The 27,597-nt window shown below is 38.6% G+C and overlaps 1 protein-coding gene across 2 annotated transcripts; it reads right to left on the bottom strand.

Moving 5' to 3' along the window:
* Positions 1-905: 905 nt before the first annotated feature.
* GLYATL3 (glycine-N-acyltransferase like 3) lies at positions 906-21,236 on the bottom strand. Of its 2 annotated transcripts, none has more exons than XM_025384223.1 (6): positions 21,151-21,236; positions 15,871-15,976; positions 12,192-12,299; positions 11,113-11,239; positions 7,180-7,306; positions 906-2,444 (listed from the first exon to the last, which is right to left on the bottom strand). In XM_025384223.1, the coding sequence occupies exons 2-6, from the start codon at positions 15,946-15,948 to the stop codon at positions 2,018-2,020; spliced, it is 867 nt and encodes a 288-aa protein (XP_025240008.1). In that variant the 5' UTR covers positions 15,949-15,976; positions 21,151-21,236; the 3' UTR covers positions 906-2,017. The 2 variants fall into 2 exon arrangements, with proteins under 2 accessions (XP_025240008.1, XP_025240009.1); XM_025384224.1 differs by having other exon boundaries at positions 2,018-2,444; positions 15,871-15,987; positions 21,151-21,209.
* Between the last annotated feature and the right edge of the window lie 6,361 nt (positions 21,237-27,597).

Here is a 27,597-nt window from a genome sequence, read left to right as displayed (position 1 = left end):
AAATCTTTCAAATATGGGGTCTGTTTTGGAGGTGGAAGTGAAGGTAGAAAATTCAGAATGTAACGAGATAAGGGAATAATTATTTACAAAGTGTTCCAAGCTGCTTAAGAGACCAATTAGCATCATGACTAGTAGTATAGGCTTTGCAATCCAACAAACCCCTGTTCTGATCATGATTTTGCCAATTAGAGCCTGCGTGATTTTGGTGACTCATAACACCTCTAAGCAAGAATTCCCACAATAAAGCAATACTTTATCCCTCACCAGGATTAAGCTATATACATCTCACATCTGGTACAATTATTAGCACATAGATAAATGTGAAATGTTAGGCAAATTATCATTAGGAAGAAAATAAGGCTATAATAATATTGCCATATATCAAGCAGGAGTAACTCATGCTTAATCAATGCTAAAGATAATTGGCATCCTTAGGGCATATTCTCCTAAGAGGTTTATGGCCTCTGGTTACTTGGTGCTGTCCTCTCTGGATCCAAGGATAGATAAGTTTCCAGGTAACTGTGGATTCAGGATGAACTAAGCATGTATTTACTCTTACTGAGTCCTATTTTTTAAATTAAAATGTGCTTTACTTCAGCCAATTTGTTTCCTTTTTCTCAGAATAAACGCCTAAAAGTTGGATTTTTCCCTATCTTTGCAGTCAGGATTTTGTGACCTCCTTGGGGATAAGAAACCAGTATTTTCTATATAGCTAAGTCAACTTTATCAAGACAAGGCCAATCCAACTATTGTGTTAGTGCCTGCTTTTATTTTAAATGGAGAACTCAGCTCGTGATGCTTATCTCTTTCTTTACTGCCCTTGAAAGGTATACATACACATGCAATTGGAACTCAAATTAAGAAGAAATAATGACAAGAATAAAAGAAAAATAAAATTAATCTTTTAATTACTTAAGCATTTTAATTTTCATTATAAAAAAGGATACATGATTTTGTGAAAATAACAGATTGGAATTGAAATGGCAGCATTCTGGCTCTGCCTCCAGTACTGATTATAAAGAATATAATCTTGACAAAGTCATTTCTTTTCTCTGGTCCTCAAAATTTTCACATGTAATCAGAGGGTTAAAGTTTATTATCTTATCAAAATTCTATGGGTATATACATATACATATAGAAGATATGAATATATGTTATATATTCATTGCATACCCCCAAACACCCCTATATATGAATCTTAGTTTTATATGGGAAAGTAGATTATAAATAAGAGGGCTGAAATAGATTATAGGTAAGGTCTAGTCCTATGCTGACAGCATTTGTTTATAGCATCAAAATGCCCATATTGTCATTCATCCAAGGCAAATAAGCAGTGAGAAGCTGTTAGAAATGCAAATTTTGGGGCCCTACCTCATAGAAGGAGAGGCCTAGTGATGTGTGTTGCAACCTGCCCTCTGGGTGATTCTGACAAACACTAAAATGTAAGAACTACTACATTTGAACATTCCCAGGGCAGTGAACTATAGGCTAGAGTCCTAGGCAGAAGTAAAGAGCAAGTAATTAAAGGGGAAAAAGGAGGTTACTCTACAGAGAACTTAGCGGTAGAGCTGTTAGGACAGAGGTTGCTGAGACAAAGCAGTGGGGACAGGGGAATATGAAGGCAGTAGGGAAGCGGTGTGCCTTTAAGAATACAGAGCAGAGGTCCAAGCAGCAATCATAAAGCAGTAGCCACGTGGTCCTGTGTTGAATCATTTGTTCTCAGGCAGTAATTTCTCCTAGTACGCTAAAACTGCTGGCTTTAGAACCTATTCTCCTAAAGAAAGACAATCGTCCTCAGTCTTCAGCCACAGCTATTCTTCACCCCCACAGCTACTTACTGGAGAAACCTGAGAAACGAAGAATTAAGGCTTCTGAAGTGGATCCTGTATGTATTCTCCAGGCCCTTTCCAACAACCCAAGAGTCTCCCGATTCGCATTTTAACTCTCCCCTCGTTGGCAGCCAAGAGTATGTGTACACTCAGGGAAAGTAAGAAAACCACTGCAGTTTTTCACTGGGCTAGAGGTGAGGCAGGCCAGAGAAAGTCGCAGGGGTGAGAATAAGCCTGTGGAAGCGACAAGGCAAGAACTCAGCGTGGAGACTCTTCAGTAGGCCTATAGATGCCGTGTTGTCATCCAGGACGTTCCCCTGAGAGGGGAATCCCCGGCTTTGCAACTTCCTGGCCAGCGTGAGGGCCACCAGCCGGCTGTAACCTTTCCTGCGATGTTCTGGCAGGGTGTACCCATGGCATATGGTGGCAAACTGGTCTGTGATGGACCAGGAGACCGGGTTTCCCTTCTCATCCCGGACACACACACTAGGGAAGCAGGCGATGAGGTTGGCGATGTACCGGAGACATTGTTCATTGCCGCCCCTCGACCAAGTCCGGTTGAGTAGATCCGCTTCGGCAACACTCAGGTAGGTTAGTCGTGGGAAAGGCCCCTTGCTAGAACAGAATGACACAAGAACAAATAGGACCTCAGAGTCATGTGGTTATACATAACTATTTTTCTTTTTCGAGACAGAGTCTTGCTCTGTCGCCCAGGTTGGAGTGCCGTGGCGTGATCTCGGCTCACTGCAACATCTGCCTCCCGGGTTCAAGCAATTCTTGGGAGGCCGCCTCAGCCTCCCAAGTAGCTGGGATTACAGGCGCCTGCCACCATCCCGGCTAATTTTTGTATTTTTAGTAGAGACGGGATTTCATAATATTGGCCAGGCTGTTCTCGAACTCCTGACCTTGTGATTCACCCATCTCGGCCTCTCAAAGAGCTGAGATTATAGGCGTGAGCCACCATGCCCGACCTACTACTACTCTTTTCATATTGGTTCAAACTGAGAAACCATCCCTGAGAGGGCACCTAAGATTTTCAGTGAGTTAGAATCCACCATTCCCGATTTACAAGCACCTTTCCGGGTTTCATTTCTGAGAAGACAAAACACTTATTACACCAAATTTAAGTCGTTGCTTCTAATTTTATGTTCACTTGCTTTTGCCTTCAGCACAGGTTAAGGAAAGTGTTTCTGTTGTTAAATGAATTAAATTTGGCCCGCAGTTCCCGCCATACCTTGAGTCCCCATGTGTTGAACTGCAACCTAACTTGACACAAAACCAACCTTAGGCGCATAACAAACAGCTGAGTTTGTTATACAAGGCAATCACAGGCAGGTAAGTGAGCAGACCATGCCCAAATATACAGATACCTAACTGTTGCCAATCAGAGGATTTACCTGCTTTGCTTCTGTGTCTGGCGTATAAAATCTCCCACTGGTGGGTGTAACTTTGAACTTATGATTCTGAGTGCTGCCAGATTCATGAACTGTTCTTTGCTCAAATAAACGTTGCTAACTTTTTTTTTTTTTTTTTTTTTTTTTTTTTGAGAGCATTGCTCTGTCTCCCAGGTTGGAGTGCAGTGGTGCAATCTCGGCTCACTGCAACTTCCACCTCCCCGGTTCAAGCGCTTCTCGTATCTCAACCTCCCGAGTATGTGGGATTACAGGTGTGCCACCGCGCCTGGCTAATTTTTGTATTTTTAGTAGAGACAAGGTTTCACCATGTTGGCCAGGCTGGTCTCCAACTCCTGTACTCCAGTTGTCCACCATACTAGACCTCCCAAAGTGTTGGGATTATTACAGGGGTGAGCCACTGCACCCAGACCAACGTTGCTAAATTTAATCTGTCTAAAGTTTTTCTTTTAACACTTTCTGTAAACAACAACAACAACAACAACAAAAACCCTCAGAATTGCTTTTATTTAGTCCTAACTCTGCTGAAGTCCTCTCTGAGGCCTTGGTAAGTCCAAATTCTTGAAACCCTAATCTTTTGCTCAATTAAAAAAAAAAAGAAAAAGTTTTAGAATAGAACTTCTGTGGTTATGCATCCATAGCCAAAAAAGGAATAAAATCTCTTAATTTGCCAAGCATATGTGCATGCTTTAGAAATGTTTGTTCTTTTTTTTTTTTTTTTTTTTTTTAGAGGGAGTGTTGCATTATTGCCCAGGCTGGAGTGCAGTGGCTTACTGCAACCTCTGCCCCCTGAGTTCAAGCGATTTTCCTGCTTCAGCCTCCCAAGTAGCTGGGATGACAGGCACGTGCCAACATGCCCAGCTACTTTTTGTATTTTTAGTAGAGACAGGGTTTTGCCATGTTGGCCAGGCTGGTCTCGAACTCTTGACCTCAGAATGATCCACCCGCCTTGCAAGTGCTGGGATTACAGGCATGAGCCACTGCGCCTGGCCATATTTGTTCCTTCAAACTGTCTCCTAGGCCTGCTCTTTTCTAGGTTAAATAGTCCCAACCTTCAACTTTTCCATTGGCAGTGTTTGTATACACCGCTAGCTGTATCTGTTCTAATGTTATGAAAGTTTTTATTAATTTACTGTATAAAGCCCCTCATATTATGATAAAGAAAAAGAATTGCTGCAATTTCTAAAAACTGAAATGGATTACTTAGTTGAAAGCCTATGAGGCTGACAGTGCCTCAGAATTTGCTCTCAGTCTTAAAGCTATTAATATCATAAGACTACCCCAGTGACTGCTAAGAGACTGATAATGTTCTTGTCATCATTTTTATAAAGTAAAAATCTGTGTTTTCTTTTAATTAGTGGTGTGTAATGTTGTTGCACATTTCAGGCATTTTATCAGCTATGGAACTGGGCCAGTCATTCATCGACTAAGCGGAGGAAAAAAATAGCTGGCTTAATGGAATTTTCAATTGAGTTTTTGAAAATGAACTTTAAAGCAAGGGCAAAGAAGCTTCAGGCAGAAATAATCACTGCAGATAAAAACATTGCTAAGGCAAGTGTTTCAGGAGTAGTTATGTTAGAGACTGTGACCTTGTTTCCCAAGGGCCGGGTGTTCAAAATAGAGTTCACACAGTTGCGTAATGACTTAGGTGTTAAAGGCAAATTGTTTGCATCAGTTTTGTGTGGGAAGTTAAGAAAAAAAAAAAAAAAGACAGAATGTCTAACTGTATGCAAAAGAGATCGATTCAAGTTAAAACCCCATTTCAAAAGGCTTCACTGGACAGAGGAAAATTTTAAATAATAATACCTCAGGCATACAATAGTAAACAGATTATGGGATACTTCAAAGAACAAATAACCTGGTTTCTTCAACAGAAAAGTAATGCAAAAAATAAAGATGAAGGGGAACTTATAAGTCAAAGGAAACTTCATATGTATTAAAGAGTTCTATGTATGAACCTTGTTTAGATGTTGATTCGAAAAAAACTTAAAAATATTATGACAATATCAGAAATATGAATACTGTTATTTTACTTTAAGGAAATATGTTAACAATACTTTAAGGGAATGTGCAGAAAAAACTAACATAGAAGGCTTGAGGCCATCGCCCTTAAAAAGGCCTAATTGCAAGGTTGACCCTTGGTTGGTGTCTATGAACATGGATCTGGAAGGGGGCTACCATTTCCAGGACTCACATAAATGGCTCACTGTGATTAAATTGTGCAAACAGTGTGAGTTTTGCTGAACACTGGCTTTCCTTCTGTGTGTCTAGGAAATCGGTCTGTGCTAGGCAGAGGATGCTGCCAATAAAAATCCTGGGCACTGAGTGTCTAATAATAAGTTTCCCTGGTAGACAACTTTTAGCAGAGCACGATGGCTGAGGCCTGTAATCCCATCACTTGGGGAGTCCCTGACAGGAGGATTGCTTGAGGCCAGGAGTTTGAAACGTTTTACACATATCATTACAGGTCATTGTTTACGGACTGAGCACATTCTGTGTGACTCCACTGAGAGAGAACTCTTGGAAGCTTGTGTCTGGTTTCCTCTGGACTTTACCCAGTGCTCCCTTTCCCTTTGTTGATTTTGCATTTTATCTTTTCATTGTAATCAATCATAGCCATGAGTATATTTGCTGAGTCCTGTGTGTCAATGTAGTAAACCATAAAACCTGTGGGTGTTCTTGGGGACCTCGGACGCAGGAGTAATATGAGTATAGTGGCTGCTTTTTTTTAAGACTCATTTTTTAGAGTTACATATTAAAATTTTTAGGATAATGTCTGGGACATTTTCTTCAAAATAATCTAGGAAGTGGAAAGAATATATATTTGTATGAATTAAATAAGGTCAGCTACGTATGGATGGGAGGTTCTTTATACTATCCTTTAAACTTTCATGTATGTTTGAAATTTTCGTAATTAAAACTACAATAAAAGAAAATCCAGTTGCTTTCCTATGACTTAAAATGTACATTCTTCTTAAGGTTTAGTGCTATTTTGCTCAACAATTTCTTCAACATTCACTGTAGGAGTACAGAAAATTAACATTCGTTGAGGTGGGTGATTTTTAATTATCTTGCTTCAGTCTCTTGCAAAACAACATGTCAGGAAAATATTATAACAATTTTTTTTTTAACATTAACTGGCTTGGTTTAATCAGTCTACGGTATATACATTTATCAAGACATCACATTGTACCCCATGGAAGTGTACAATTATTATTTGTTGATTTAAAATGATATTAATTTAACAAAATACTTAAAGGAATGAATTCAGAAGAAACTGAGACTCAGAAAGGTAATTAGTAAATGACAGAGCAGGGACTCCAAAAGAAGAATAAATGCAGATACAAACTAATCAATGTTTTGAAAGATTGTATCTGGAGTTGGACTTGGGATTCTTTCTTGGCTCTATAATTTACCCCTGTGTGTTACTTCATCTCTGTTTAAAAAGGTGTGTGGGGGCGGGAGGGGCAATAATAATAGTCCTACTTTACAGGGTTGTGGAAAGAACTAATGGGATAACATATTTAAGACATGTAGTCCCTGGCACATAAGAGCTCAACATAAGTCAGCTGTATACCCCCATCCCTGAAACAGCAAAAACAATAACAACCTTGGACTCAGACAGTATAAATTATTTAGAATTATTTGAGGGACGAGGACACCAAGGAATACTTTTTCCGTGGATACTATGAAAACACAGGAATTCTGAGTTCATTTATAACTATGGACAAAGATACTGATTTGATTTTCAATGAAATTATGAGCAGTCAAGCGCAGGAGAGAGGAGAAAAGTAAATATACACACACCCATTTATGCTCAATGGTTGAAATCCAAAGTGCCTAGATATTCCATAGTGATACTAAGTACTCCAGTTACTGCTACCTGTACTTCTATAGCAGTAAGTCCTGCCCCAAATGCAAAAACTTGGTTTACATACAGGAAACTGGTATCTGGCAGAGTTGAAACAGGAGAAAGATGAACAGCCTTGAAGGAAGTTAGCTTTACATTCAACTGCTTTGAGTTGGCAACCGCTTTGGAAACATCATATAACTCACTCTGCAACCCTGTGTATAGAAAGATATAATTTAATATGTGGGCATTTTAGTTGAAAAAGCAGACAGTAAATTTGTTGCAGTAATTTTATACTGAGAATCATCAATACCAGCAGTTTGCCACTTGTATTATCCTAACCAGCATATATTTACATCTAATTTATTACGGCTATTGTCTAAGTTTCAAATTTTTGTAGGAGTTTCAAATTCCCCTGATGTTGCCCATTGGGACCACTCATCACGATCTTCATAGAAACTTATGATAGGAATATCTCATGGGACTTTAGAATTTCTTGGGAGAATATTGATTCTTTGGACTCTCAGACTAACCTTAAGCTCCACGAAATAAAGGATGACATTTTAGAGCTCTAAAAGTCTATGAAGTATACAAGAGCTTAGATTTGTTGGACATGGCAAACCAACTTCAAAGACTCTCTTTCAGTCTGTTACACCTCTCCATTACAGAACGCAAGGTGTAAACTCAGTGTTGGTGAGATTTACCCTGAACTTATCTCACCCAGATTCCATTTGTCATAGTTATTTGATAAATCTTGATTCAGTAGGTGTTACATATATATAAGGTGCTATGCTAGACAATGTTCATAGTGGTACACAAAAATGGTATGGTCTCTGTTCTTTATTTAGAAACAGGGTCTTGCTCTCTTGTCCAGGTTAGAGTGCAGTGGCGTGATCATAGCTTACTATAACCATGAACTCCTGGGCTCAAATGATCCCCCTCCCTCAGCCTCCTGAGTGCGTGCCACCGCTTGGCTGATTTATTTTTTAAGTTTTTGTTTTGTTTTTGTAGAGTTGGGGTCTCTGTATATGCCCAGGCTGGTCTCAAACTCCTGGCCTCAAGAGATCCCCCTGTCTTGGTCTCCCAAAGCACTTGGATTACAGGCATAATCCACCATGCCTGGCCCTTCCTGGTCTTTGTTCTTAGAGAGCTTATAGTATGATTCCTTTCTCCACCTTTTCAAATCCCCATCTACTCCATCCTTTCCAGTCTGTGTCCTGATGGATTGAATTCTCTGCAAACTGACTTTCCCTCTTCCCATGACTAATGGCTTATTTCCTCCCTTCTGGTAAGGTTCTTCAGTGTGGACCTGGGACTTCTTGAAGAATGCTTGAGTGAGAAGGCGTATTGAACACAGTGTTGTATCTGAACCTTGACTCCTCCCTCAGGGAGTTAAACCTCAGAAAAGATAAGTAGGCTTTTGAGTTAATGTTATTAAAATTATAGATGCTGTGGCTAGTATCTCATATTATAACACTGAATTTCATCTAAGTAATTCAAAAGACTGTGAGAAAAAAGGAGGCAGTGCCTACTTTTTAAGTGTGTGTTCTTAAACACACTATAGTTTAATTTTGGTCTCAAATTTTTTAATCTACAAGTTTTCCTTCAATCCCTACCCCCACTCTCTGATTCTTTCATTTCATTTGTTGAAAAAACCCAGGTGTTTACCGTGCGGTTTTCACAATCTTGGATTTTGTTGATTACCTCTTCATGGTGTTCTTGATCATGTCCTTTTGTCTTCTTTACAAGTTACGACTTTTAACAAATGATTTTCTCCTTTCCCACAAGTGAAAGGAACTTCCACATCTTGCTCTGCCTCTTTCTACCTACCTTCTTATGAGAAGAGCGGCTAAGTGGATAAGCCACAATTCAGGACATTTATTAGACTTCTTACCAATAAGCAGGCTTCTGAAACTGTCACGTTAGTACACATGTAGATAATCTTTTTCACATCAGTGCAAGGTTAGCTTACTAATCAGTAGTGAGCAGAAGACCCTGGCCTGTGTGGGTAGCCGTATACTTTTTCACTTCCTGCCTTCATATGGCAAACTAAAGGGGTTTAGCTACTCTGGGTAGCTTGTTGGGTTAAACATGATTTAATATTGTTCATTAATGGCTCTCAGATTAAAAATGACAAAGGCATTCCTATGCAGGATGTGTCATTCCTCTGGACATCAAGTCCTGAAGCGGCTCCACCACCTAATGCTTGATCTACCCAGTAGCCAAACTAGTATCTATGACTGGAGCCTGCACTGTGGCAAATGTTGATCATGTATATGGCCAGTAGGTAGGCTTTTGGAATTGTGTTATGGAAACAGAGAGGATTTATAACCTTTTTGGGTACTCCAATTAAGAATAGTAAACATACCAATGACTTCTTGGAAAGTATTCAGTATTCCAAGAACATTACAGCTATTACCACAGAAGTCTGTAGTCAAAAGACCACAGGAGAAGCCAAGGGTAATGTCCAGACTGATTTACATGCTAAATGAGGGACCTTTACTACTCTGGCTATATTAGGTGATACTAATTCACATTTGTCCCCACCAAACCTTCAGAAAGAATGATTGAGTCAATTTAGATGACTATAACTTACTCACAACTATCAGCTCAGCCTTCTGAAAAGGATATTGGAAATTATATACCTTTTTTCTACATAATGATGGGTTGAGGTGATTTAGTGATAATAGGCCTGTAGCACCAAGATCCATCCAATTACTACCATGATTTTTCACACCAATGAGGACATTTATTCATTTTTATGTTAAAGTAATACTGGTCAGAACATTTTTTTCTAAATTGGCTATGGAAGTGATAGAATCATGTCTCATTTCTAACCAGCGCAACTGGGGCAAATCTGTAAAGGTGAGAGATAGTTTAGAGTTTCCTGCATAAGGTCTTTTTATACATTTATGAATAAATTTTATACGACATCTGATGTCTTTGGGTTATGATCATGTGTTAGTCTTTATTTGTAAATTTTCCGGGTGGATAGAAGCTTTTCCTTATTGGAGGGTCTCAGCTTTCTATAGGTGAAAAAAAATTACTAGACTTTGTATTTCCAATATGAGGTTCCCTACTTTCCTGTTAAATGATCAAGGCACTCATTTCACTGGAACAATCATAAACAACAACTTTATTGCCTGTGCCAACACCTAATCATTATGAAAAGTTGGGTGAGTAAGTGTACACTGAAGCGGAAACTATTCATCTAAACTATCAGAAACCCTTAATCTTCTCTCCTGGCATGAAGTTCTGCCCCAAGCCCTGATGGCCATGCCGTTATCTCCTCACAGCTCATATAAACTCTTTCTGTATAAAATCACTTTAGCAGCTTAGTCAATAGGGTGAGACGCTGTCTCAACAAAAACAAACAAAAAAGGGCCCTGTGTGGTGGTGCCACCTGTAGTCCCAGCTACTCAGGAAGCTGAGGAGACAGGATCCTTGAGCCCAGGAGTTCAAGGCTGCAGTGAGCTATGCTCATACCACTGCATCCAGCCTGGGTTGCAGAGCAAGACCTTGACTCAGAAAAAAAAAAAACAAAAACAGTCATTTGAGGGCATTGTATGCAGATCAATTGATTATTTCTTTCCAGAATCATCTGCTTCAGAAAAAATAAAAGGCCTACCTATTGGCTAAGACCTAAATTATAGTTATTTTAAAAGGTGTGATAGAAAATTATTAAAACCAATAAGGAAAAATATTCTCTGATTCTCACTGATATCCATCCATATTACAATAATAGTAGAAAATATATGTCACCCAAGAACAGCTCCATTTAAATGGTCTCTTTTTACCCCGAAGGCCATGCATGCCTCATTAGAAGTGACAAATAAGTGTTCTGACAACTCTATAATATAGAAATGGTAAATGCATAAAATGGATGTGTATGTATTTATACATATATGTGTATATATATAATCTACATATTTTCATATATATGAAATATCTATATCTATCTGGATATATGCTAAGGAGGAAAAAAATGACTGCATAATATAAGTCTTGCACTTGACCTCACCTTGTATTTGAAAAACTTGGTTCCAGTTAAAAACATCACATTCTTCCAATAGCTGTCGATAAGCCCTGACATCCTTGTAGAACACAGCATAGGCATTAGTATAATGATCAAGGTTATCTGTCTCAGCCTAGGACAGGAGACATTACATATATATATTACATATATAAATATATATATACATATATACATATTTAACTCTTTTATATTTAATTTTATATGTAATTCTTGGATTTACCTCCAAGAATTACAACTCTCAGAATCTTCCTAATGTAGTCAGGATGGTACCTCTTTGGCCATATGAGCTTCTCCTTGGTCTCAGGAGCAGAATGGGGCAGATGTTGTCTTCACTCTTCTTCCAAATACCCACATGACCAAAGTCACCAGTCATAAGCAACCATTCACCCAGGGAAAAAGCTAGTATCTATAAGTCAACCATTTGTGCTTCATCCTTCTAGAGATCATGAAACACTAAGGAACCACTTTATTGAACATGTTTGGACTAGAGGTTTTTCAAGTTCCTGATACTCTGAAGCCAGTCAAATTAGAATTTAATGCTGAGGCTGGGCATAGTGGCAGTTCATGCCTGTAATCCCAGCACTTTGGGAGCCGGAGGCAGACCGATCACCTGAGGTCAGGAGTTCGAGATCAGCCTGGCCAACATGGTGAAATCCCATCTCGACTAAAGTGTCTACTAAAAATACAAAAATTAGCCAGGCATGGTAGTGGGTGCCTATAAGCCCAACTACTCAGGAGGCAGAGGCAGGAGAATCGGTTGAACCTGGGAAGTGGAGATTGCAGTGAGTTGAGATCACACCACCGCACTCCAGTCTGGGTGACAGAATGAGACTCTGGGAAAGAAAAGAAAAGAAAGTTGGAGAAAGAAAGTGAAAGAAAGAGAAAGAAAGAAAGGAGGGAGGGAGGGAAGGACGGACGGAAGGGAAAGAAAGAAAAGAAATGAATGGTGAAACAGGTAGTGTTGTAAGCTAACGTATGTGGCTACTGTGGTTATAAAATACCATTACCTATTTTTTCTCTCCAATTCTTACTATTTTTAAATTTTTTACGTTTCAAAACTATACCTCTCTTTGTCGTCGGGTGATAACAGCTTTGAAATCCGGCCATGAATCCAACACCACTTCCTTTTGAAAGGGGTTCCCACGATTTATGTTCATCACTGCTCCATAAACCTGAGTCAGATAACCCAGAGAGACAAGCCAATCATACTATTAGCTGTTTCAGTCACATATTATCTTCTTAACTCTTGTTCTACTGTGTACTCATGTCCATGAGAGGGGAAATTATAAACATATATGCATACATTCAGACACATGATAGACACACATTAATTTTTCTGTTGCTATTTTATCAGTGCACATGAAAACTGGTAAAAGGTCTATGAAATCCTATAAAAACTCTTTCCAAACCTAGTTTTTTATAGGATAGCAGTGAGAGGTACCAAATTCATAGGCTTACTAGGTGGGTACTTGGCACATAGGTCAGCAGTAAATACTTGCTGAATGAATCAGGATAACATATGCACTTAGGGTCCATGCATATTTAAAAATTTCTGCAAATAATTTTGATGCTCAGCTGCTTTTCAAGCCCACTATAGTATTTGAAAATAACCTGTGAAATGCAACTCCTTCTTCAGCCCTAACTTACAATTAGACGTCATTAGAGGGTGACACCAACTCAAATTAAAACAAACAAACAAAACTGCACTTTAGATTTGATGGAGCCAGGCTCTATAAGCATTCCTTGAGGGCTATAATGATGTCTCATTCATTATTATGTCCATGGAGCCTGACATAGATGATTGAATGCTTGGTGACTCAACCAAAGTAGAATAATATTAGAATTCTTTCTGTGGCCTTTCACATTTTTTCTTCTCTTTCTTTAAAGTTTACCCTTCTTTTATTATTATTATTACTTTGTGACAGTGTCTCACTCTGTCATCCAGGCTGGAGTGTTATGGGGCAATCACAGATCACTGCAGCCTTGAACTCCTCAGTCTCGCTCTGTCATCCAGGCTGGAGTGCAGTGGCGCAATCTCTGCTCACTGCAACCTCTGCCTCCTGGGTTCAAACGATTCTCCCACCCCAGCCTCCTGAGTAGCTGGGACTAAGGCAAGCACCACCACACCTGGATAATTAAAAAAATTTTTTTTTGTAGAGATGGGGTCTCATGTTGCCCAGGCTGGTCTCAAACTCCTGGGTTCAAGTGATCCTCCCACCTTGGCCTTCCAAAGTATTGAAATCACAGGCACGAGCCACCATACGCAGCCACATATTTTTCTATACTAAGAAAGATGACTGTCCTACAAAACAGCTTTCATGTGTCACATGTATGCTTGTAGAGGTTGGATAAAGTGGTGGTGGTAACAAGGACTGCTCAACTATGGGAATCCTTTTTACCACAATTCATGTTCATCAATAGTGAAATGAATAAATACATTGTGGCACATTGGTACTATAGATTACAAAACAGCAATGAAATTAACCTCACAAACATAATGTTGAGCAAAAGAAGTTAGATACGAAAAAGATACTTACTGTGTGATCCAGTTTATGTTACATTCAAAACAGGCGAAACTAAATTATGGCTTTGGAAGTCAGGATAGTGGTCACTTTTAGGGAGCAGGGAGAGGTAGTGGTTGGAAAGGGGCATTGCCGGTGGGAAGGAGTGACGTAAAAATTAATTTTCTTTCTCTGTAGTAGTGGATGTTATGTAGGCATTTGCTTTATGAAAATTCACTGAGCTACATAATTAAATTATGTGCACTTTGTAGCTAGCATGTGTTAGATTTCAATGGACTTTGTTTTGCTTGGTTTTGTTTATAAGGACATTGGAACTTACATTTACCTCCCTTATCACTTTTTTGTTTAATTAAAAAAAAAAAAAAACTTTTTTAAAGAAATGGGACCTTGCTGGCCTTGAACTCCTGGGCTCAAATGAACCCACTGTCTCTGCTTTCCAAATAGCTGGGAGTACAAGCTTGCTACCGCACCTGAGTTTATCACTATTTTAATCTAAATCACTCATTTTCTTCAATGCCTAGAATTGTACAACTTTATTCCATATTACCCATTCTGGACGTCATTCACATATCCTCATAGAGGGAGTCTTTCCAAATTGGGTTCGGCTTATATTATTGTGTAACATGGATCACCCTTAGTGAAAATTCAAGATCTAAAGTAACCTGGAAGGGTCAGGCTTGTTCTGTTAATCTTTAAATTCTGTGGCTGCTCATCTTGCATATACAGAGTAATGTTTATTGATACAGTTTCACATGAAGAAATTGTACATTCTTACTCAAGAATGTAACCTAAATATGGTTGGAATGCTCAGCATGTTAAAAGGGAAAGCTCTTTCAATATTCAGATTCGGGAAGAAAAAACGTAACTTATTTGTATAGGATTTGGAGCCAACTGAAACATTTGACACTGGTTAATTACAAACTCTTCCAACAGCTATTTATTCAAAGGGTGAATGTTGAGTTGAGGGGGTGTGGCTAGAAGGATGTCAATGCGCTGGGGGAATGAGATGAGAGCTTATGAAGGAAATTTGGAAGGATAGTTAATCACTTAAACACTAAGCTGAGGTTACAAAATCCATAGCCACAACCTCCAGAAAATGGAGGAAGTGTAAATAAACGAAAATGTATTTTCTTTAATTTTTTAATTCTCTAACATCTTTTATTACCCTGTAAAGATCACTGAAGTTGTTTTCATTATCTCTGGCAAAATAATTACTTGGACATGTTATTAAAGCAAAGTAGCCTACCATTTCATTCTATTAATTTACTTCAGTGTCAGCATTGATCTTGGGAAGATTTGGGTCAGATTGTCCATTTGGTACCTTTTATTTTTTAGCCAAATGATTCCAAATTATTATTCACATTTTCGTTACCACATACAGTTTAAGCATGATCAATAAGGCAAGATGGCCAAATTTAATTCACACAGTATAGTGCATTAGAGGACTCCTAGATCACTTTTGTTCAAATTTTAATGTACATAAGGATTATACAGAGTCTTTGGTAAAAATGCAAGTCTCTGTCTTCACAAATTGTTATTTGTTATGTCTCTCCTGGGTGATTTGCATGCCACTCACATTTGAAAACCAGGCATAGGGCAGTCTCCTTGCTCAAGAAATTCAGCTCTTAAAGGCAATTTCACTGCATTTATAACAACATCTAAATCTCAGTTCTATTATTTTAACTAGATTATGTTCTTAACTGCAATGCTACCTAGTCCATACCCTTCTGCTATTTAAAATACTTTAGAACTCAAATTTATTTAGAAATAATCTAGAAATTACCTAAATTTCCTTAGGAGTCATCCAAGTGACTATGAAAAGTGTAGTTTCTAGGGGGTGAGAGGAAAGGGGAGGGAGAGCATTAGGACAAACACCTAATGCATGCAGGGCTTAAAACCTAGATGATGGGTTGATGGGTACAGCAAACCACCATGGCACATGCATACCTATGTAACAAACCTGCACATTCAGCACATGCATCCCAGAACTTAAAGTTAAAAAAAAAAGAAAGAAAGAAAAAAAAGAAAAGTGTAATTCCCTGGGCCTTATCCACAGTCTATTCAATCTGTCTCTAGCAGGAGGGAGCTAGAAGCTGTAGGTTTAACAAGTGCTCCTAGAGAGTCTTGTCATCAGAAAAAAAGGAAAATAGCCACAAGTTTGACATTATTTTACAGATTAACACAATCAAGAAATAAAATAAAATTAGTAATTTTATGGTACCTTGAGTGATTCAGGAAAGCAACTCTTCAACATTTTCTCCAGTATCAGTAATTTTGTAGAACAGTTTAGCACCAACATCTTTTCCGGAGTTCTTGCAACTCCACACCTGATTAGAAACTTGAAGGTAGGCATTTAGTTTTTGTCTGTTAATATTTGGATCTATTTAGGACTATTCTTGTAATTCTATTTTCATTGGGTATAATTCTGACTGCCGTTGCTCCCTCTAAAGAGGGAAAAAGGAAGATGGGGAGGCACTGGGATGAGTAAACCGGAGAATACATGGGAAGTGTTAATGACTTAATCTCGAATAGATGTGAGTATCTATCCTGGGTTAAATCTATTATATACATTGATTGTACTCTAAACTCTGTCTTCAGAGCATGTATAATAGTTGTAATTTTACATTTATTTGTGTTTTATTTGGTCTAAGTCCATCCCAAGTAACCTATAAGCTGTATGAAGGTAGGACCAATGCCTTCTTTGTGCTCCACTGTATCCACAGCACCTGCCAAAGGGACTGGCACACAGTAGGGACATTCTAAATTGTTGTTGAATGGAAACTATGAAGCTCAGGGTAAGAACCTCGAGCTAAGTTGGAAAACATCTTTTTCACAATGTGGGGCAAAGACTAGAGAAAATTTGAGTGGGTCAGGTCGTTATGAGGAACAACTGGAGAGAAATACCTAGATTGAAGATGAAGAATCAGAAGTGATCAAAGGCTGAGACTCATTTTAGCCTGATAAAATTAAAGAAAGAAGAAGGGCCTAAATATAATGTTTGCAAAGTCATCAGTTCTCATGCAATTACATTTTTTTTTAGATTTGGGAACTTCACCTCCCCTGCTTTGTTCCCAAGAAAACTTTTTCTGGCATCATTCCAATCAGGGATGGACTGAATTAAAGAAAAAGAGTATTTCCTACGTTCAGTGTAGCAGAGCTTAGCAACTTACATGTGGCAGACAGGCACTAGGATGGCAAAGAGAACTCAGCTAGACAGGAGAACGTGGTGCCTCTGGGGTTGTGGTGGAGAGCTGGGATCATTCCTTTACAACATGTTTTCCAGGTAGAGAAAATTCTACTCAATTTCCCTATGTGGCATAACCCTGTGATTACAAGGTACCCTGAATATTCAATTGTAATCTACCTAAAAACTGCTGTAAAATTCTATCATGAAGTTTATGTGAGCCTGAACTTCTGGAAAGCATATGATCAATCCCTGTGGGCTCTAGTTCACTGAGTGGTTACACTTAAGGTGTCTGTGCTCTCTGCAGGAGTCAGAAGAGATTGCAGGGGCCAGGGCAGCACCCGAACATCAAGAGGCTTTCGAATCCCAGTCTGGACCAATATTAGAAACTTTGAAAAGATCTAGTTTCCATACTTCAGGATGGCAAAGAAAGAAGTACAGCCATCATCTCTTCACTTTTTCATCTGCTTAACTTTTCATTCGTTTGCATCATCTCTAAATACATTTTTTAACTTTGTAGTAGATACTTATTTGAAATACATTTATTTGTTCTAATTCAATATATCCTGATAGAAAATGAAACAAAATTATTTCAAAGAGCAGTGGAACATGAACCTCTTAATTAGGTTTGATGTCTAGAGATCTTTTTATGCCTGAATACTTATCAAAGTAGCTAATGAAAAGAGTAGGAATTAGAATATTTGTTGATAATTTGCTCCTTTATTACCTGATTTGTTCCCTGAAGGATCTAAAGCCATTTATGAAAATATGTAGGACGGGTGCAGTGAGTGGCTCACGCCTGTAATCCCAGCACTTTGGGAGGCGAAGGCGGGCAGATCACTTGAGGCCAGGAGTTCGAGACCAGTCTGACCAATATGGAGAAACCCTGTCTCTACTAAAAATACAAAATTAGCTGGGCATGGTGGCACTTGCCTGTAATCCCAGCTACTAGGGAGGCTGAGGCAGGATAATCGTTTGAACCTGGGAGGTGGAGGTTGCTAGGTTGTGGTGAGCCAAGATTGCGCCACTGCACTACAGCCTGGGCAACAAGAGCAAAACTCTGTAAAAAGAAAGAAGAAAGAAAGAGAGAGAGAGAGACAGTGAGAGAGAGAAGAAGGAAGATATGTAAAATATATCAAGAAAAATAATTAAATTAAAATTCGGCAAAGGAGAAGTAGAGGGACAAAGTAATATGGAGTCAAAAGTGAGGTTAATATGCAAAGTATGGAGCATGGGACATAATCCTATGTATACAATTGATCATCCTTAATCATGAATTTCATATTTGAAAATTTACCTGCTCACTAGCATTTATTTGTAATTCCCAATTCAATACTTGTGGCACTTTTACAGTCATTTGCAGTCATGCATAGAGCAACAAAAAGAACTGGGTTTCCTAACTCACATGTTTCCAGCTAAGGCTGAACAGAGTGCTCTGTCTTCTTGTTTGTTCTCATACTGTAAACAAGTGCCCTTATCATGGTCTGTTTAGTGCTAAGTTTTTCAAGTTTTTGTGCTTTGTGTTGATTTTGCTGTTTAAAAATGGACCAAAAGCATAGCACGTTTTGGCTGTGTTGGTGTTTCAAAGTGCAAAAAGGCTGTGATGTGAATAATGGAGGAAATACATGTGTTGGGTAAGTTTCGTTTGGACATGAGTTACAATGCTTTTGAATCAACAATGTATATTAATGTGTCTTTCAACAAAAACACATATAAAACAAGGTTACTACTGATCTGCTGATGAAAATACGGTAACCAGAGGCTGACAAGAACCTAGCTGTATTTCTACTTGGAACAATGTCTCAGTATTGACTAAGTCAGTGTCTAGTATCATTTTATTGAAAATAACTACCACAATGAGAATCAACTGTACTTGCAGCAGGTGAGAGGCCACTTTTGACACTAAACTTTCTAACATAAAGTGAAACAAATATGATCAGTTTCATGATGCAGTTTGCCCAGAAAATTATCCTCCTTACACTCTTTCCTCTTAACATATACTTGTTTTTTCACTTATGCCATCTCTAAAGTCCATTACTCTAGCTTATTATTTATTATTTATTTATTCTTATTATTTCTTTTGACACAGTCTTGCTCTGTTGCCCAGGCTAGAGTGCAGTGGCATGATCTTGGCTCACTGCAACCTCTACCTCCCAGGTTCAAGTGATTCTCCTGTCTCAGCCTCCTGAGTAGCTGGGATTACAAGCACACACCTGTAGGGAGACACCATGAAACTACTGCTACGGAATAAAATATGAAATGCTCCTGATTATTGTAAATACAAACTTGCATGCAGGATTGTGTAAAGACAATGCTAGGTCGGACTGCCAGAATGAGCCAACAGCATGTGATGTGCTTCCTCCTGCAGAGAGCCTATGAATGGACGTGCAGTCAGGGAGGTTTCACATCACCAAGATTCCTATCCCAGAAAAGCAGATGTTCATAGCCCTGGGAATGGAATGTGACCCTTGTGGAGAGCCTATAAATGGATGCTTGAGGGGCCCCTGTCCATATGGATAAGATAGGGCTATAAACACCCTCATCTTGCCACGGCTCTTCTAGGCCTCTTTAGGGTTAAAGCATACTCCCTTCTGAGGATTTCTGGTCTAAGCAGTTGTCTAGCTTCACATCATGTTTCTATGGATTGTTTGTAACCAGCTTTTGCTGCAACTGTTACTGCTGATTAATATCTTGCTAATCACAGATTATGGAAAGACTGCGTTTCTGTTTTAAGGCTCTGTTAGAAATTACTGATGCACACATTATTTTGTAAATTCTTATCTCCATATACTGTAAATTGCATACAGATGTTATGTTAAAGAATTACTTCATCCCCATGTGACCATCTCACCTCATAATCAAATGACCCTAAATCCCTCACTAACCTACCCCCGTCCTCACTAAATTTAATAATAAATGCTGGTATATTCAGTGCATTGGCGCCACCGCGGGACCAGAAGGCAGTGACCCCCACTGGACCCAGCTTTCACTATCTTGTGTTTGTCTGTTATTTCTAGACCTGCTGATCTGCCTGGGAACAAAGAGAGAGCTCCGTTGCATTGCGGGCTGCTGGCCAGATCCTGCAATACACACCACCATGCCTGGCTATTTTTTAAATATTTTTAGTAGAGATGGGGGTTTCACCATGTTGGCCAGGCTGATCTCAAACTCCTGACCTCATGTGATCCACCTGCCTTGACCTCCCAAAGTGCTGGGATTACAGGCGTGAGCCACCCCACCCGGCCTCTAATTTCTTAGTAGTAAAACTTCTCCTTAATCAGGTTTTAACCTACCCTTCTAGACTATACTCTTGCAACTCACAAATGACTCAGGGTGACAAACTAAAATCAGAGACATTCCCCCATGGATTGATGCAGAGAGGACACTATTATTAATCTACATTTGACAATATCCTTTCAGGAAACAGTGATTCCTTTCATAAGGATCTTTTATTAAATAGAATTTTTTTTAATGCCACAAAATAGAGCAGAAATTCTCATTGATACAGAAAATATTTTCTACACATTTTTGTAACATGTTAGAGAGTCATAATGACGATTAACTCTGAAAGCTACAAGAGCAGAATGTCATATCCTTACCACTCAATTACTACTCTCCACAATCAGTATGTTCTGGAATTGGAAGGTAAAGGTTAGTGACTCCTTTAACCAAATTATAGCCAATAGACTCACTGTTTGAAAGTATTTGTCAAGAAAAAGAATTATGCTCATATAAGTTTTAGAAACTGAAGTTTCTTTGAGGGCATTTGAGTGTTTATAAGCACAGAGCAAGCATCTAAAATATTTTATTGATTAATATTTATCATAACAATGAAAGCATGAAACTCCCCTGAGAGACTTTTAAGTCTTGTAAACAATAAAACATAAGATCTCCGTTTTTATAATGTAATACACTATTTACCATAAAATGGTGGGCATTTGTTAACGAGGAAATACATTTTTTTTGTAGTTGCAATCCGATGCTAATAATTATTTTTGATATGTTAGGATTTTTGTTCAGAGAGGTTGTTCTAGTTGTACCCATATCACAATGCAGACAAATTTATACTTGGTAATGCTTATTGTCCTCACATCAAAATTTAAGGGTAAAAATTTTCCTCATATCAAAATTTAAGAGTTTAAAAAACCCCAAACAAAAACACGCCGAGAAACAAAACAAAATATATCTTTCCTTGAAACCTAATTGCAATGTATTCTTTCTGTGTAAGGTTGGATTTCATCTCTTTATTTTTCCCATCCCTTTCTGCAATTATAAACTATGACTTGAAATGTATTATATTAATGAATAAATGTTTACCTGCTGGGAGTTCAGTCCAAAACTGAGGGTTTTCAGCTGTGTATCAGTCCAGTAGTTCCTTTTATATCAATGGTAAGTTTATTCTTCAAGGCTACCTCCTTAATTAGCCCTTAGTGGAAAGAGGAGGGAGAGGGAAAAAAAAGTGCCCACACCTGTAGAAGGGGAGGAGTTTATGATGTTGGTCAGGTGAAAATCATCTCACATACAGCACAGGCATTTCCACTCCATCCCTTCCTTTTTATCACATTTGGCCTTATGGTGTAAAAGGCAGTGAATACTAATCTTGATTTAGAGATAGGTATTTTCTAGACATAAAGCCTGTCTATTAATCAGTATCTCATGAATGAGAATAAAAAGGAACCCAGGTGAATAGTAGTACGATAAGAAAATAATATAAAGGTATTGACCCCTTAGTTATTTTTTATATATTCTGAAGAAAACGATTTTGCTGCCCTAAATTTACAAGGCTGAAAGGGGGTAATCTCTACAGAGGATACATAAGAACATGAGAGTCATTTAAAGAATTTTAATTACTTCAGCCTATTCTTTTAAATGAAAAGTCATTCAGAGTTTACCCACTTCTTTGAAAAGACTGAAATTTCAACAACCATGTAAGTATTTACTTGGACATCTCAGCACTCAATACCTGAATCTTAAAATAATATGCAACACAAATGTCTCAATGGCATATGCAGAGTGCTTCAGTTTGAATGCGGTCACATGGGAGGATTCTGTTTACCATCTTTATGTCTCATAAAATGGTAAGTTAGGGCATTCTTCACTAGAGGGCACTGAGCTTTGTAATACAATGGGCAGCTAGTAGTTGACAACGAGTGGAGAAATTGTATTAGGTGTCAATTACTGAATGTCAAAATAAGAGCTTTTGATCTGGCTGTATATACTGATAACTTCTTTTTTAAAAGATGTGACTGAGAACAAAGTATACCTACTTTTGGCCCTAAGGAGCCTATATAAATATAGTTTTCTAAATATTAACCGAGTAAAATAGATTTTTTATAAGTTAAGCTAAGGCTTTTATTTACAAAACAGAAACTCCTTTAGATAGTAAGTGCAATATCCTGGGGGAAACTTTAAAAAGTTTGAGGTCTGGTTATTTATAAACTCTGAGGCATGTAAAAGTCTCCCCAAATTTAGATTACATCTTGTTTCCAAGTGCATTTAAAACAGAAACTTGAGCTCTTTGTTCTTTATAAAACATCAGAACTAATTGGATCTAACTTTTGCCTGAATAAATAAATGATAAGACAAAACATTACTTTTCCAGGACAGTATGGTTGAAGGTAATTAAATTTGAGATATTTATATATATCAGGCTAAGGCAAACTTTTAATTCTGAGATTAAAGGAAAAGGGAGGAAAAAAGGAGATTCCCACTGTAAGATTAAAGAAATTGTCTTCTGAAGACCCAGGTGAACAAATCCGCAATACATATCATCACTTTACTGAGAAAAATACATCAGATTGTACTTTGCTGTAATAGGGGTTATTCATTAGATTCAGTAGCCCCTTCTACTTGTAGTTTATCAGAAGACTCCTAAGAAGAGGTTCAGTTATTTTTTCACTTCCTTGTTCTATCATTTACTATCTGTGTGATCTTAAGTGATTTAGTCTCCCGGTGCCACAGTTTCTTCACCTGCAGGATGGAGGTAATAATGAATGTTAAGAGGTTTAATTCCCATAGGGTTGTCATTTAGCTTAAACATTGGCATAAATATATGTATATATGTAATGGGATTAGACTAGTACCTGGCATGTAGCAAGCACTCAATAAACGTCAGCCATTTTTCTCATTGTTATTACTGTCTTATATCCCTGTTGTACCATTTGAAAACTTAAAGTAATTTTAAGGACCCCTCTAGGGGGTAGAAATGGGTCAAAATTGGCTAAGGCACATTTATTTCTATTAGTTTAAAAATGAAAAACTTCATTTTTAAAATGTGCTCTATTGTAGTTCTATTGAATTTAGAAAATGTCCCTCTTTTATATTCTTCTTTGTCCAGTTTTAACAGCTATTATGTCCAATTTTGGATATGGTTGCTAAAGCAACTTCACAGCCCTGAGAAGAACAGAGGCTACTTTAATAAGACAGCAAACCCCTAAGCCAAGAAAAATTGGTTCTATGGTGGCTTAGTTGTGAAGAAACACATTTAGTAACAACTCTAAACCAAAAATGCAAATTAGAAAACAAAAATAGCTCTTTTGACATAATAAAGCCCAACTGAGAAATTAAAATTTCTCTCTGCTTTTACGTTCCTTCTTTCCTTTCTCTCTCTCAAAGCTAAATATTTCTTAACAATGAATGAAACATGAGAGGATTTAGACTTATGTTTAGAAACTAAGCCAATCCGTATACTTCAAATACTAATTTTGACAGGTGCAACTGCATATTTTTGGTAAACACAGAATGCCAAGAAATTCTATCCAACCAAATAAACAAAAGTAAATCCCTTAATTTTTAGGTTCCAGTGCAGGTGGCTCATATTTAAACAAAGCCTGTTTGTTGAACATATGCCAACCGGGAGTTGGTGAAAATCAAAGGGCTCATATAAAGTTAAGAATTTTAAGTGGCTGACATTACACTAGGGTTCTGCAACAAATCTGTAAAGTCTGCCTCTCAAAACAGTTCTACCAATTCACCTTCCTTCAGCACAAGTACTCAGTGCCCATTTTTCAGTATGTTCAGCAATTCTCTTTTAGCTTTTTCTAGTCTTCATCAATTTGATAGGTGAAAACATGTTTTAATTTGCATTTAAATGGTGAAGTTAAGGTTGAACATCTTTCAAATACTTATGGATGTCTTCCTTTGAGAACTGCCGATTTTCCTATTTGTATTTAAGTTATTTGTTAATGATATTTTAGAGCTCTTTATTAATAAATGTTTTATTTCTTTTATTTATATTGTAGATATTTTCCTGTTTGTGATGTGTTTTTGGCTTGGTTTTGTATTATTATTATTATTATTTTTTGGGATAGAGTCTCACTCTGTTGCCCAGGCTGGAGTGCAGTGGCAAGATTTCAGCTCACTGCAACCTCTGCTTCCCAGGATCAAGCGATTCTCCTGCCCCCGCCTCTTGAGTAGCTGGGATTACAGGCATCCACCATCACACCCGGCTAATTTTTCTATTTTTAGTAGAGACGGGGTTTCACCTTGTTGGCCAGGCTGGTCTCAAACTCCTGACCTCAGGTGATCCACCTGCCTCAGCCTCCCAAAGTGCTGGGATTACAGGTGTGAACCACCATGCCCGGCCAGTTTTGTATTTTTAAAAATCTTATTTCAAAAAGTTCAAAATATTATGTAATACTCTTTCATGGTTCTACTTTTGCTTATATGCATAATAGGGCATTTGCTACCATGACATCCACTGTTCTTTTTAGCTTCCATTTTTATATTTAACGTTATTTACTGGGAATGTGTTTAGGCATAAAGTAGGAATATTAAACATCCTCTCACCCTCCATCATGTAATTAGCCAGTTTTATGAAGACCATTTATTGAATAATACATATTTTTCTGTATTTCATTTGAAATGCTATCTTTATCATGTGCTACATTTTAATACAATATATCCTCTATTCTGAAAGTGTATTTTTTTAAGTTTCTGGCATTGGCATTTATCAGTCACTAAAGAAGAGATGCATCATAGTTGGCATGGGCTGTGCATGGGAGAAGTTAGATGGCTGACTGAGGAGGACTGTTATTTGAATTATTGGGACCACGTATAGTTAATTTATTTATTTTTTGAGATGGAATCTTACTCTGTCACCCAGGCTGGAGTGTAGTGGCACTATCTGGGCTCACTGCAATCTCTGCCTCCTGGGTTCAAGCTATCCTCCTGCCTCAACCTCCCGATTACAGGAGCCCGCCACTGTGCCTGGCCAATTTTGGTATTTTTAGTAGAGACGAGGTTTCACCATGTTGGCCAGGCTGGTCTCAAACTCCTGACCTCAGATGATCTGCCCGCCTCAGCCTCCCAAAGTGTTGAGATTACAGGCGTTAGCCACTGCGCCCGGTAGTTTAATTTTATTTGGATCTTGTCTTGGGTCTCTTTAGTGTGGCCATAAAGGAATACCTGAGGCTGGGTATTTTATAAAGAAAAGAGATTTATTTGGCTCATGGTTCTGTAGGCTGCACAAAAAGCATGGTGCCAGCATCTGCTTCTGGCCAGGGACTCAGGCTGCTTCTACTCATGGTGAAATGTGAAGGGGAGCTGGCATTTGCAGATCATGTGGTGAGAGAGAAAACAAGACAGAAAGAGGTGCTAGGCTTTTTAAGAAGCAGTTCTCATGGGAACCAAGAGAACTTATTTACTCCTGGGAGAATGTCACCAAGCCATTCATGGGGGATCTGTCCCCAGATTTCTCCCATCTGGCCCCACCTCCAATATTGGGCATCAAATTTCAACATAAGATTTAGTGGGATGAAAAACAAATCTCATGTCTTTCTCACATTGCAAAATACAATTATTCCATCCCCCAAAGTCTTAACTTGTTCCAGCATCAACTCAAAGTCTAAAGTCTTATTTGAGACTCAAGGCAAGTTCCTTACAACTGTGAACCTGTAAAATAAAAAACAAGTTATTTACTTTCAAGATACAATGGTGGTACAGACATTCCCTTTCCAAAAGGGAGGAATAGGCCAAAAGAAAGGGGTAATAGGCCCCATGTGAATCCCAAACCTATCAGGACAGATATTAAATATTAAAGCTCAAAAATAATCTGCTTTAACTCCATGTCCCGCATCCTAAGAACACTGGTTCAAGGGGTGGGTTCCAGAGCCTCAGGCATCTCCATCCCCATGGCTTTGCTGGGTGCAGCCCATGTAGCTGCTCTCACGGGTTGGAATCCAATACCTGCAGCTCTTCCAGGCTGAGACTGTAAGCTGTTGGTGGCTCTACCATTCTGAGATCGGAGAGTGTTAGCCCTGCTCCATCTGCTCCAGTAGGTACTTCTCTAGTAAAGGCTCTCAGCCCCTGTGGTAAGCTTCTGTCTGGGTACCCAGGCTTTCTAATACATCCTCTCAAATGTAAGTGGAGGCTGCCAAGTCTCCACTACTCTTGCATTCTGCATGCTTGCAGACTTAACACCACATGGAAGTCCCCAAGGCTTACTGGGTACACCTTCCAGAGCAGCAGCCTGAGGCCTTTTGAGCTGGTGCCATTGGGGTATAGGGAGCAGTATCACCTGCCCCGTCAAAAAGCCATTCTTTCATTCTAAACTTCTTAATCTGTGATGGGAGGGGTGGCATCAAAGATTTCTGAAATAGCTTTGAGACTTTTTTTCCATAGTCTTTTTAGCACCTGGCCCCTTTTAGTCATGCTCATCTCTTTAGCAAACTACTGCTCCTGCTTGGCCATCCTCTCAGACTCCTCTCCTAAACACACTCTTCTTTCCTTCTCTAACACAAGGCAAGGCTGCACATTTTCCAATTTTCCTCTGGTTTCTACTGTAAGCAGTTAGAAGTAACCATGCAGCAGTCTGAGCACTTTGCTGGTTAGAAATTTCTTTTCCCAGATACCCTAGCCCGTCTCTTAAATTAAGCCCTCCATAAAGCCCTAGAGCATGGACACAATGCGGACAAGTTCTTTGGTACTGCATAACAAGTGTGACTTTTGCTTCAGTTACGTATAAGTTCATCATTTCCATCTAAGGCTTCCTCGGTATGACCTTTGCTGTCTCTTTTTCTATAAGCATTTTGGTCCACAACTACTTAACCAGTCTGTAAGAAGTTCCCTTGTCTTCCTGTCTTCTCCTGAGCCCTCCAAGCTCTTCCAACCTCTGCGTATTACCCAGTTCAGAAGCTACTCCCACGTTTTCAGGCATCTTTAGAGCAATGCCTCACTCCCAAATACCAATTTTCTTAGTATGTTTAGTGTTGCTATAAAGGAATATCGGAGGCTGGGTAATTCATTAATGAAAAGAGATTTGGCTCATGTTTCTGCAGGCTGTACAAGCATGGCACCAGCATCTATGGCACCATGCCATTCATGAGGGATCCACGCCATGATCTAAACAACTCCCACCAGGCCCCACCTCCAACACTGGGGATCAAAAAATTTCAACATGAGGTTGGTGGGGCCAAAAAACCATAAGCAAATCATAACGGATCTGTAATTAATTCTTAAATTCTTTCCAAAGAGTATACCAAGATGCAGTCTTATTTAAAGAAAATATTGTGTATGTTTTGGATTGGATGCTACCTACCAGATGACACTGTAGATCTCTTAAAGTTAGATTAGAAACCCTTCAAAGCAACAAGAGTAGTATGGCCAGTTCACACAGGGTGAAGAACTATATCACTCAGCAACAATGGTAAGTTAAAATTCCAGTTAACTATCAGTTATCTGTTAAACAGATGCCCTGAGAGAAACAGCATACGTAATTCTTCCCTCCCCACCAAAAGCTACTATAACATTAGTGTTAAAAATCAC

The sequence above is a fragment of the Theropithecus gelada genome, chromosome 4 (assembly GCF_003255815.1).
Source record: "Theropithecus gelada isolate Dixy chromosome 4, Tgel_1.0, whole genome shotgun sequence".
Classification (NCBI taxonomy): domain Eukaryota; kingdom Metazoa; phylum Chordata; class Mammalia; order Primates; family Cercopithecidae; genus Theropithecus; species Theropithecus gelada.
The sequence above is the reverse complement of the archived record's forward strand: the minus strand, read 5'-3'. Positions and strand labels throughout refer to the sequence as shown.

Excerpts from the sequence above, each read along its gene's own strand:
- GLYATL3 (XM_025384223.1), bottom strand. The coding sequence starts at position 15,948 with ATGTTGGTGCTAAACTGTTCTACAAAATTACTGATACTGGAGAAAATG. Across the intron at positions 11,240-12,191 it reads TCACCCGACGACAAAGAGAG|GCTGAGACAGATAACCTTGA; the intron begins GTATAGTTTTGA and ends CTCCTGTCCTAG. Across the intron at positions 2,445-7,179 it reads CTGCCAGATACCAGTTTCCT|CAAGGGGCCTTTCCCACGAC; the intron begins GTATGTAAACCA and ends ATTCTGTTCTAG.